General features: G+C 40.1%; 1 protein-coding gene across 2 annotated transcripts in view; it reads left to right on the top strand.

Annotated features, from left to right (window-relative positions):
* Window positions 1–12,390, top strand: part of smad9 (SMAD family member 9) — a 937,424-nt gene extending 925,034 nt beyond the window's left edge. The window contains exons 2-9 of one of the 2 annotated variants that reach the window (XM_037687969.1): window positions 2,115–2,643; window positions 5,076–5,291; window positions 5,373–5,633; window positions 5,713–5,823; window positions 7,162–7,383; window positions 7,491–7,747; window positions 11,950–12,120; window positions 12,207–12,390. In XM_037687969.1, coding sequence (XP_037543897.1) covers window positions 2,448–2,643; window positions 5,076–5,291; window positions 5,373–5,633; window positions 5,713–5,823; window positions 7,162–7,383; window positions 7,491–7,747; window positions 11,950–12,093 — 1,407 coding nt within the window. In that variant the 5' untranslated portion in view covers window positions 2,115–2,447 and the 3' untranslated portion in view covers window positions 12,094–12,120; window positions 12,207–12,390. Of the gene's footprint in view, window positions 1–2,114; window positions 2,644–5,075; window positions 5,292–5,372; window positions 5,634–5,712; window positions 5,824–7,161; window positions 7,384–7,490; window positions 7,748–11,949 lie in introns of both variants that reach the window. The other variant, XM_037687968.1, reaches the window with a different exon arrangement.
* Window positions 12,391–12,595: the final 205 nt, after the last annotated feature.

Here is a 12,595-nt window from a genome sequence, read left to right as displayed (position 1 = left end):
TCTGCTCACTAAAGTATATAGCAAATATATTTTGGACTAATCACAGAGGTCTTTAAAGTCTTCCAAAAATGTAAAATAACTTCTTTAGGGGTTCGGTTCTGACTGCAGTGTGCCAAAAGCATGCAATTTTAATCCACTTCATAATTCTATAGAATATGACAATGTTTTTGACCATCTTTTGTTTTGCACATGTATAATGTGCCTTGTAACTGCGACTTTCCTTCCCTCCATTGATTATGGTGACATTATTTACATGAACAGTCCTACAAGCACCCTGCAGACGTTGGACTCTGTCTATCACGGTGCATTGAGATTCATAACTGGCTGTAACTACCGTACCCATCACTGCACCCTGTATTCACTGCAACTGGACATCATTAACTTCATGTAGACTCTCCCACTGGTACATGTTCATTAAATCACCCTTTGGTCTGCTGCCTTCATGCATCTCCTACATGTCTCTGCGTAAGTGCAGCTACAGTGTGCGCTCTCAGGACATCATTACCTGCAGTGTTCACTCAGTGAGAGCTGAACTTGGCAAAAGGGTCTTCTCCTACTCCGCTCCTGTTTCCTGGAATATCTTGCAAAAAAGATTTGAAGCTCTTGACCTTGACCTCTCTTTTAAGTGGCTTCAAACATTTAAGTTCCTGGGGGAAAAAAAACCCAACAATGCAGACATGTTCCTGTTTTTAGTTTTCTACATTGCCTTATAATCTAGCTGGGTTTTTTTTTCTTGCTACTTTTTCCTTTTGACTGTCCGTTTGGTTGCTATTTTGTTTTGATTTGTAAAAAAAAATTGTATGGCTCCTGTGACTGTCCACTGTTGTCATCACTCTTTGTTGAAATCAGGTCTCTCTTGTAAATGAGTCCCTGAGGCTCATTGGGATTAACCTTGTATAAATAAAGGTTGAATGAATAAATGGTAATTAGCAAAATAGCTCATGAACCACAAGGCAACTTTCTCAATGTAATAGTTGGATGACATCTACAACTGATTACCAAATACAGTGCTAAAATTTGATGTGGTAGTAGCTGAGAGTCATTCAAAACATAAATCTTGTGATATTGCATGAGAGTGCCCAAAACATTATTATTTCAGGATTCATCCAAGCATTTACCACTTTTAGGTGATCCTAGTTTAAAACCTTTGTATGAACGATTTTTCGGTAAATGCTAAAGTTTTAATTTTTATATGAATTATCTTTTTGAAAATGCATCAGGTGCATATAAGGTGGAGACGTTAATTTGGTGCATACAGATGGATTTATTTAATTTTTTTTTTTTGTAAATTTTTTTTATTACCAAAACGGTGACACAATGCCTTAAAGCTACACTTCTTGCAATATCATACATTAAGATGCTGCTATTATTTGCTCTTTCCCCCATGTGTTTGTCCAATGCAGACATGTTCCTGTTTATAGGTTTTTTTTTTTTTTTTTTGCTACTTTTCCTTTTGACTGTCCTTTTTGTTCCTATTTTGTTTTGATTTGTAAAAAAACAAAAACAAAAAAAAATTAATGTGTATGCCTCTTTTGTGACTGTCTATTGTTGTCGTTGTTGTCCACTGTTGTCATCACTCTTTGTTAAAGAAATCAGGTCTCTCTTGTAAACGAGTCCCCGCGGCTCAATGGGATTAACCTGTATAAATAAAGATTGAATGAATGGATGAATTCAGTACTACGGCCTGAAAGACACAAACACAAGGACTCGGTGTCTGTCTCCCTCCCTGTCTCCCGCTCCCCCTCCTGTTCTGTGATGTGTTCTGGCCAGACAGTATGGCTCCTGGGCGTCAGTGGCATGATCATTGAAACCGAGGCCAGAAAGGACATTCCTCATTGTTGGGGAGTCTAGAAATGTGCCTGGCCATCTTGGCCTGCTCTGTGCAAAAGTGTTTTGCTTCACATTCAAAGAAAAACAATGTAACCCTGCAGAAAACTCCCTCTTTATTATGAAAATCCACCTTTGATGCTTGAGTCATTAAATGTGTAGCTCATTCTCATTTTGTCAGGCCAGCTTATCACCTCAGTGACAAAACCCCAAGATCTCTGTGCCACCATGCAGCTGTTTTGGCTGAACTGTTGCCTAACACAATCTCTCATCTTGTCTCTTGTCAGATGATTGAAACTTGACCCGGATTTCTGGCGGCATGAGGAATAACCATCCCTGCAGGAGGCTCTGAATTCAAAGATCTCTCCTGTGCCAACACAGAGCAAGGATTAAAGGATTGCACTGCACACGGGCTGCTCGGAAGTTCCAGCAGAATAAAAAAGAAAAGGAAAAACCAGCCTCTGTTTACACATCAAGCCACCTATTTGATATTTCTCTCCTTTTTTTATTCGTTGTCCTGGCTGCTCATTCATTGCCTCCTCACTCTTGTCTTCATCGGAGCTATTATCCCACAGACGGAACCTGTCGGCTCATCTTGGTACCCATTTATCCACCTCAAAATGAACTCTTCCTCCTCCCTTACATCCTTGTTCTCCTTCACCAGCCCGGCAGTGAAGCGTCTGCTCGGCTGGAAGCAAGGGGACGAGGAGGAGAAGTGGGCGGAGAAGGCTGTGGACTCTCTGGTGAAGAAACTGAAGAAGAAGAAGGGAGCGATGGAGGAGCTGGAGAGGGCCCTCAGCTGTCCTGGGCAGCCCAGTGAGTATCACAGTTTTACACCGACCTTTGGCCTTTTGAAATGCATAATAATTAGGGATGTGCAATATTATCAGCATATTAGCATATGACGATATTAGCGATAAAGTTAAATATCGGCCATTCCATCAAAATAACTCACCGATATAAAAGGTGCTGCATTGCATTTTTTAATCTGTATTATATATTTATATAGTGTTGTATCATTTTCAACCCCCTTTTTTGCATCTGCATTTGGTAGCAAGCCACATTGAAAAAGACCATGCAGAATAATGCAGTATTTTAATTACACAGCAGTGAAAGCTATGTAGTTTCTGTAAGTAGATTTAGGGAACTATATTGATATTGGTAATCGGCCAAATAAGTTTTAACATATCAGATATCGGCCAAAATTCCAATATTGTGCAATCCTACTAATAATAATGCTTGAACTAGTCGTAGCAAGAACTTTACTAGTTCACACTGAAGGAGTGAGCGTAATATTTTTTGTCATTTGTCTCATTGGTCATGGATGGACTAGAATTTTTTCCAAGGAGAATAAAAACTATTTCCACCTTTCATTCAATTTAGAAACACTAAAAGCCGCATGTAGCCGCTCGTACTATATAAGTCTTTTACGATGTTGCGTTGATTCTGTTTGAGCTGTTGAAGGAAAAGGTGCCAAACGAGTGCACAGATTGTCCCAACGTGGGCCAGGGGTTATAATAACAAGAAGAAAAAAGATGCAGAAAAGCAGCTGAAATATCTATTGAAGACGACCGCACATCACAACGACCCAATAATGATACTTGTTTAAGTCGGTAAGATTAGTCCCGTCAGCATGGATGACTGGACTCGGTGAAAGCACATGTTGTGCAGTAATCCAAACAAAAGCTACGAAAACCAAACGCCGTTCGGTGATTTAGGAGAAAAGAGGGAGTGCCACTCAGAATGCAGGAGCTTTGATAAGGGGAGTGATACAGAACAGACGCCATCTGCTGGCAACTCCCACCAACCTCATCTTGGTCTATGGTGGTCCTGATGAGACCGCTTTGATGGAGGACACGGGGTGGACAGAAGAATCAGTGACACCGGGTTCTGTCACACAGGACACTTTTATTGAAGGGTCAGAGTGAGTAAACCACCAGCTGAACTTAACCTGTAGACAACTGTGTTTAGAAGGTTTGACATGAGACAGCAGATGTTCTTTCTGCTACAAGGTCAGTTCTCTTTGTCGGTACGGGCTTTATATGCACCGACTGCATGGGCTGTGACTTTATTTACTTTGACTTTTGCTATTGGGTTACATGATTGACAGGAGACCGTTCTCTTGTTCATTTTCAGGGAGGAAGATGATGGACTGGAAAGTGTTAGTTACAGTTAAAATAAATTTTTGTTATTAGTGAGCTATTTGATTTATGAAAATTGTATGTGAAGAAAAAAATATACATTGGGAAAAAACACAACTATAAGTTACTGTAGTTATATAGATATGCACTTTTAAGGAGGGGAGATGTAATGTATGGCAAATACAGAAGTGCGGTCATTTTAAGAGATGAGTGCGCAAAGGATTCTGGGTACTACTGTACTATCGTTCGAGCGTAAGTGTAAAATAAAGACGCTTGAGTACGAGAAGCTGCATCATCCTTTGTGTCACATTAGTAAAGTGTGGACATTACAGTGTTGTTCTAATTCCAGGTGTTCCCAACCAGTTTGGCCACTGCACTCTAATGGTTTCTGTTCCTGCAAAAGCTCAAACAGACTTTATCAGCAGGTCTGTCACACTATGACTTACTAACAACACAATAAAACACTGATTTTTATATCGTCTTCACCTCCAGCAGTGACAACAGTAGCATGCTCCCTACACACAGTGTTATACAGTACATAATTTATCATTCAGTCTGCTGCTAATAAACATATTTTTATTTAGAGTTGTAGTTTTAATGTCACAGGTAAAATATTTTTACACTGCTCACTGTAATGCCACTTTAATAGGTGATATGTGACTTATCTGTGCTGCTGATTATTTATGCTGCTGATTATCTCATGCTGCTGTATTATGCTCACCATAGATCATGTTCGGGCTGCTGTTGTTACGCCATATTGTTTTACATTGTTAGCAGTTAGTGTATATCTTAGATCCTTATTTACTGTTTCTTTTTATACTTTATATTTTTCTATTTTTGGGTGTAACTGGGACCCTGCGTACATAATTTCGTCCCGCCTCATGTACCACATGTGATGCAAATGACATTAAAGTTGACTTGAAGTTGAACTTACATTCTTCCATAGTAACTTTATTGATATCTACCACTATGAGTTTCGATAAAGGATGGCGTTTGGCTTAAGGAGGAGCAGTAAGTCTTTCTTCCTGTGTTACCTGAAAACCTGCAAACAGCACGATACAACTAAATCTGTATTGATGGGCACGCTTTATCATGTTAACCCTCGAGGTAAGTGCGTGACGATTCCTCGCTCTCTGGATGGGAGGCTGCAGGTGTCCCACAGGAAGGGTCTGCCTCATGTGATCTACTGCCGAGTGTGGCGCTGGCCCGACCTGCAGTCTCACCACGAGCTGAAGGCCCTCGAGTGCTGCGAATTCCCTTTCGGCTCCAAACAGAAAGACATCTGCATCAATCCGTACCACTACAGACGTGTGGAGACTCCAGGTGCGCACGTTACTGGAGAACATCTGGATTTCTCTTTGTTTTCATCTCCTCCCTCTTTAACTTTTTATTTATTTATTTTAGTGCTTCCACCAGTTCTGGTCCCACGTCACAGCGAGTTCAACCCACAACACAGTTTGCTGGCAAAGTTTAGGAATGCCTCCCTGAACAACGAACCGCTGATGCCCCAAAACGCCACCTACCCAGACTCCTTCCCTCCTCTGCCCTGCTCCTCCTTCTCCTCCTCCTCTCCTGCTTCATCCCTCACTCAGTCCCCCACGTCACAGAGCTACCCAAACTCGCCCAGCAGCTCTACACAACCTGGCAGTCCATATCACATCACAGGTAGAACATAAAAGCACAAACTTGAAGATGCTAACTGCAGTTGTGAAGGGGTTCATTTTCCCCACGCTCTGTTTCCCAGGCGAGACTCCTCCACCTCCCTACAGCATGATGGAGACAAACTCTCAAGAAGATGTGAAGCCAAGCAACTCCAGTGAAACTATTAAACTCACATTTTCCGCTCCGCACAGAGGTAAATTAACTTGAATGCACAGAAAATTTAAATATGTTTGGACATTGTTTGTGGGGGTCCTCAGGGGTCAGTTCTGAGTCCCAAGTTGTTTATGTAAATGATCTACCGGATATGTATTGTACCTGAGATAATGAAAAGTATTCTATTTGCCGATGATGCAAACATTTTTTTTTTGTGTTGGAGATGACATGGAACAACTGTTAAAGGATGTAACTGATGAATTGAAGAAACTTAAACTGTGTTTTGATGAAAATAAGCTGTCCTTGAACCTAAACAGAACTAAACTAATGTTATTTGGGAACTATCAATCACACACAGAAATTCAAATACAAATAGATGGGGTGAATATTGAAAGAGTTCATGAAAACAAATTTCTAGGTGTCATTATTGATGATAAACTCAACTGGAAACCATACATCAGATATGTTCAAAGTCTCAAGAAATATCACCCTCTTAAACAAAGTCAAGTTGGTCACGGAACAAAAAGCTTTAAATGCACTCTACTGTTCACTAATCTTACCTTATTTGAGTTATTGTGCAGAAATTTGTGGCAAAAATTACAAAACTACACTACAGGCATTAACAATACTATACAAAAAGAGCAATAAGGATACCGTAATCCATAAGGTGGGATATTTAGAAAGCACTAATACACTATTTGTAAAATCTACATTATTGAAGTTTATTGACAGTGGAACTACAGACAGCTCTAATTCTTTACAAAGCCAAAAATAAACAATTACCGGAAAACATTCAAAACCTGTTTAAGACTAAGGAGCAAATTTAAAAGTTAAGGTGGAATCACAGTTTAAAATATGCAAATTCAGAACTACTAGAAAACACTTGTGTGTATTAGTAAGTGGCGTCAAACTGTGGATTAATTTGAAAATTGAACTTAAACAATGTCCAAACATAAAACTGTTCAAATTATCATATTAACATGATTATTACTGGATATAATATATATATATATATATATATATATATTGTTTAATTATTTTTGTGTTTTTGTTATTGATGCTAGTTTTTTTTTTTGATGAAGTAAAGAAATGGAAATTGTTTATCTACTGTAGTTAACTTAAATATATTGATGGGTTAAATATGGGTTTAGTTGTTATATGTATGGATTATACATGAAATAAATGTAAGATTATGTAATTGGTTGAGTGTGAATTTTGATAATTTTATACTTCTACCCACTCCCTTAAATACGTAAAACAAAAAGTTTTAACATTATGCTTCATGCTGTATTTCATTATATTTTTTTACATATTCAAAAAATAATAAACTACCGGTAAATATCTCCATGTAATCCATCACTCTCACCTCTGCCGTCAGACTTGAGGCCTGTTTGTTACGAGGAACCGGAGTACTGGTGCTCCATAGCTTACTATGAGCTCAACAACCGAGTGGGGGAAACCTTCCACGCCTCGTCCCGTAGTGTCTTGGTAGATGGCTTCACAGACCCCTCCAACAACAAGAACCGATTCTGCCTTGGGCTGCTTTCCAACGTCAACCGCAACTCCACCATCGAGCACACGCGCAGGCACATAGGCAAAGGTAGGCTGCATAGAGCTCACAAGGCTAGCTCATACTAAAATACAGGCTTTAACATCTTATTGGACTTTATATAAACTCAATCAAGATGTTTTCCCTTTTGTTTTCAGGGTTACACCTGTACTATGTGGGCGGCGAGGTGTATGCAGAATGTCTGAGTGACAGCAGCATCTTTGTCCAAAGCCGCAACTGTAATTTCCAGCATGGCTTTCACACCACCACCGTGTGCAAGATCCCCAGCGGCTGCAGCCTGAAGATTTTCAACAACCAGCTGTTCGCTCAGCTTCTCGCCCAGTCCGTCAACCACGGCTTTGAGGTCGTCTATGAGCTCACGAAGATGTGCACCATTCGCATGAGCTTTGTTAAGGTGCCAAGCGTCGTTCTTTTTTGTCAAGACATGTGGGAAGTGTAGGAATAAACAGACAGAGTGATCATCTTTAAACCGTTGTAGCTGAGTGGAGTGGGTTCTTGTGTCCACTGAATTGTTTTGCGTTAAACATGATGTTAGAATGTCTGCCAAGGTCCCGATTTAGGCGGGACAGTGTCCAGATTTTGATGGATAGGAGTTGTTTCACAGGCTTCATGCAACAGCAGAAGTGAGGTATCCGTAATCATGTTGCCAGGTGAAAAATGTAGGATTATCGTACTAGAGACATAAAATTATCATATTTTGAGGGAAATTATCGTACACCCGTCATAACCAAAATAACAAATGTATTTATGCATTATAGTGGTGATGGGTCCGCTTTCAGACCAGCTCTGCTTCTTCTTCTTTTCTTTGTTTCTTTTCCTCACTCATGGCGCAGGCGCAGCGGACTATTCAGCCAATCATGGCCGTTGTTCTGAGGCAAACGCAAACACGTCACTCGTAGGTAACATTTAGAAAAGCACGCATCTGTTTGCGGACACAGATGCCTTCAGGGTTCACAAAAAAAATCAGACAGACAGTTGCGAGAGGCTGATGACAACTGATTACAACCACACATTCACGGAATGGTCAAATTATTGTATATTCAGCCTTTTTTGGGGATTATTGATCGTACAGAGGGCAAAATTGTCGTACAAATACGATAATTATCGTACACCTGGCAACACTGTCTGTAATAAGCCTGTGTTGGGTATACAGTACTGGTTATTTTTATCTTATTGCAGGGGTTCTATATATATATATATATATATATATATATATATAGTGATTTAAACCCTTCCCACACTCTTGCAATATTCTAAACAATGTTTACGCTCTAAAAGAGCACAGCACGTCATGATCTCCGCTCTCTGCCACGCCTACTTTTCTGCTGCAATCGCTGGCAGGTGGCAGAGAGTGGAGATCATGACGTGCTGCAGGAGGGAGTTTCTCCTTGCACCTGTGGGCTAGAGTTGCATTCGAGCCTAAGAAATCTGACCCGGCTCGGCCTGAACCCGTATCATTTTTTGCTCGAGCTCGACCCGAAACTGACCAATTGTGACTATAGGCCCGAACCCGAAAAAAAACAAACATTTTTTTAATCAAGTTTTTACTGCTTTTGTACGCGAATCAGTTTGACATGATTTAAAAAATGTATTTCAAAGAAAGGAAGATATAAAGAGTTCTTGTTTTTTTTTAACAAGAGTCAGCAGGTTATTATAGTTATTATAATATTTTAGTTATTTACGGTTGTCGGCCGCGTGCGTCCGTTGACGCAGTGGCTGAGCCCAGTTAAGCTTCAGGTGGGTTGCTGCGCCAGTGATCATCTGTACTTATTTTTTACCTGTTTCAACTGGCCGGTCAGCGCGTGGTCAAACGGACGCGTGTGACTGGTGATCCAAATTGGATCGTCAGCTGCGCGCGTCCACTGATGCAATCCAACTCCCGACCCGTCCCACCCATCCAGAACATTGTTTTGCCCGGCTCAAATTTTCGGGTCAGGCCCGAGTTAGAAATGACAGCTCTACTGTGAGCTGCACACAGGTGCAGCAGGTGCTAAATCGTTTAAAATAATTTATTCTAAATAAACAATTCATGCAGCTCATCCGTCTATCAGCCAATTGTGTGTCATGTCAAATCTTAACTTTGAAAAACCGTGAACGAGCGAGTCCACGAAAGTCAAACCGCGAAGTAGTGATGGACTACTGCATAGCGCAATTCATAAGCTTTCGGAAACCATTGGAATTTTTCTGATAGTACAAACTTTCGCAAAGTGTTGCGGTAATTACTTGTAAAGGGAAAAAAAAATATGGTAATAACACGCTCGGAATAACTTGTTGAAGTTCGGTTACGTTCATTCATTGATTCAGCGATCAACCGTCTTTTATTAGGTTGAAAATCTTTCCTTATTACCGGTAGATTAAATGTTGCTTGGATTGTTTGTGTGTGTGCTTGTTTGTGGTGGTGGGTAATTTAAATCTCCAGTAAAAATATATAATTTAATATTTAGTTGCTGTGGACATGCTTACTGGATAAATGGTGGACTCCTGATATGTAGACACAGATGTGGCGTTTGTCAGGAACAGGAAGCTTATACTTGTTCTTTTTTACCTACCTGGTAGGTTTCTCAGGGCAGCCTGCTTTGCTACTACATAAGGTTATACGGTGCAAAGGATACTTTGTGATGTATACACGTGTAGGCGTCCCTCACTGCCATCAGCAAATGATGGCAGGCATGCGTTAAATGTTCAGATTTGAATGTTTTAATCTTTTGAAATGGGTTCTGTGGAAAGGGTATGAAATTGAATATTTACCTCTTCTAGACAATTCTTTGAACAACCTCGGTTTGGAGAAATAGTTTAATTCTGACCAGATTGACAAGCTAATAATAATAATTCATCTCATTGTTACTCACTACCTGTGCAATAACCTGTCAGACAACCTTTGCAGTTTTATCCAAAAAAGTTCAATCTGGTCCTCTGGACATTCAAAAAAACAAAAAACAAAACAAAGCAAAAAAATCTAGAAACGTTTCGTCTCTCATCCAAGAGACTTCCTCAGTCTGAGGTGCTGTATTCAGCTCAGTCTCTTAAATAGCACCTTCTCAGAGTGAATCAACCAGTTTTGCTGCTGACAACCAAAACCAGCTGATCACATGCTCAAGAAGGACCATCAGCCTAACAATGGATCATTAGCACACTGATGGCTGTTTACTGTTCACAGAGGGCTGAGTGATACTAGCAATCACAGTAAGTAAGAGGGGGACAGTTGAACCCGGAGGCCTCCACCCCTGTTTAATGATGGACGGTTTCTTTTCACAAAGATGGCCTCCTTTACTCCTCTCTCAAACCATCGTTCCTCTCTGTCCAGGATGTGAACATCTTCATCCTTGAAAGAGTGACCGCTGGCCTGGAGATGAGTGTAGACCGCAGAATCCTGGCCTGATGATGTTGATCTTCTGTGCTGGGCCATCCTTTTGGCCAGTGGCTGTTTTGTTTCCCCGATGTAAGACTGATCACAGCCCTCCTGACACTGAACAGCATACACAACATTGCTCTGTTTGTGCCGGGGGACTGGATCTTTGGGATGAACCAGTCTTTGCCGTAATGTATTTTGGGGTTTAAAAGCCACTGGGACGTTATGTTTAGAAAATAAACGTCTCAGTTTCTCTGATAATCCCTCAACATATGGAATGACCACTGGTCTGGGTCTGGGTTCCTCCTTTTCACCTGATGGCTGACTGGAGTCCTGTTTGGGTTTCTTCTCTGCTTTCAGTAAGGCCCAGTTAGGATATCCAGAGGACCAGATTTAACTTTTTTGGATTTTTCTACCTGGATTATTGAGCATGCATCAGGATACTTTGCAGTTTTAGTTAAGTGCAATACTGTATACAGTACGTCGCTTCGGTGTATAAGTCGCAGGGCATGTAAATTATGTGAAAGAAAATGCAACTTATAGGGCGAAAAATATGGTATTCCTACTTGCACTCTTATATTCAACCATGTTGTTTACTATATTTCTTATGGACCTTGTATCATTTTCACTTTTTGGTACTTTATTTTGTACCCTTGTTGCATGCTTTAGTATTTCTTTTTTTTGAGCGAGTCAGATCAGTTCTTCTCATCCTGAACATTTCATTGCATTGTTGACCTTGTGTTAACCGGCATGACAAAAAAAACCCCATAATAGTTTGATTGGGACAAAGTGGATTGTTGATTTCCAATCAGAAAAAGCTTAAATAATTTCAGGCTTATGCTGTTTTATAAATCTTTCCTTTGCCAACAGTTTTGCAATGCAGTTATTCCAGCAGAAGTATATTGTACCAGAAGTACTGTACTAAGTTAGCTGCTTTTATGGTGTTGGCAAATATGTACAATTGATACCAGAAGCGTTTTTAAAATATATTTAGAGACTAGATGTGTTTTAAAGCACCAGCAATCCACTTTGGTCTTGACCACACTCTAATCATTAGCTTGTTATACTTCAGTGAGAATTAAACTTTCCTCCAGACAAGTTTTCCAAAAAGTCATATACAGTATTAACCTTTCCACAGAATCCACGTTTAAAAGATCAGAACTGTTACTTTAAATTGCTGTCAAGTAGTGTATTTACCATTCAGTGACATTCCACCTGCTGAAAATTGTTCTGTTGCCATATCTCAGGGTTGGGGTGCGGAATACCATCGTCAAGATGTGACCAGTACCCCCTGCTGGATCGAAGTGCACCTGCATGGCCCCCTACAGTGGCTGGACAAGGTGCTCACTCAAATGGGTTCCCCACACAACCCCATCTCTTCAGTATCATAGCGAGAGCGTTGTCTTGTCTGCACACAGGTAGTCGTAGATTCTGTTTCGCTGAGTTTTCTGTCCAGGGTTTGTCCCGTGTCGTTTCAAGCTTTAAATGTGTCCTTTATTTTCAGTATGATGAAGAATTACTGTTTCCACTGGGACAAATGATCTGCACAGGATAAAAAAAATGGGATATATTTGGAGGTACTTGTTGTATATTATAGTGGTATGTGTTGCATTTCCATGTCCTCACCAATGGTTGACTGAATGTACAAGTTGATTTTTATATGATCATTTGAAGTTGCTCATTCTTTATTAAGTGTTTTGTTTTTCCAAGATTTGAATTGTTAAAACCTTAAGCTTTTTTTCTCACGTTAAAGAATAAAGCTTAGCCCATACTATAAACACGGTGTGGAAGATTTTTCAGTGTTATGTTTTTTTTATTTTATGCTTTGTTGACAATAACCTCTACAGAAGAGAAACAAAGTGTGGAGCACTTTTGTTGTAAAGTTTTAAGAAA

The sequence above is a fragment of the Nematolebias whitei genome, chromosome 14, assembly GCF_014905685.2.
Source record: "Nematolebias whitei isolate Nwh7 chromosome 14, NemWhi1, whole genome shotgun sequence".
NCBI classification, from domain to species: Eukaryota; Metazoa; Chordata; class Actinopteri; order Cyprinodontiformes; family Rivulidae; genus Nematolebias; species Nematolebias whitei.
Note: the sequence above shows the minus strand (reverse complement) of the source record. Positions and strands in the feature narration are given on the sequence as shown.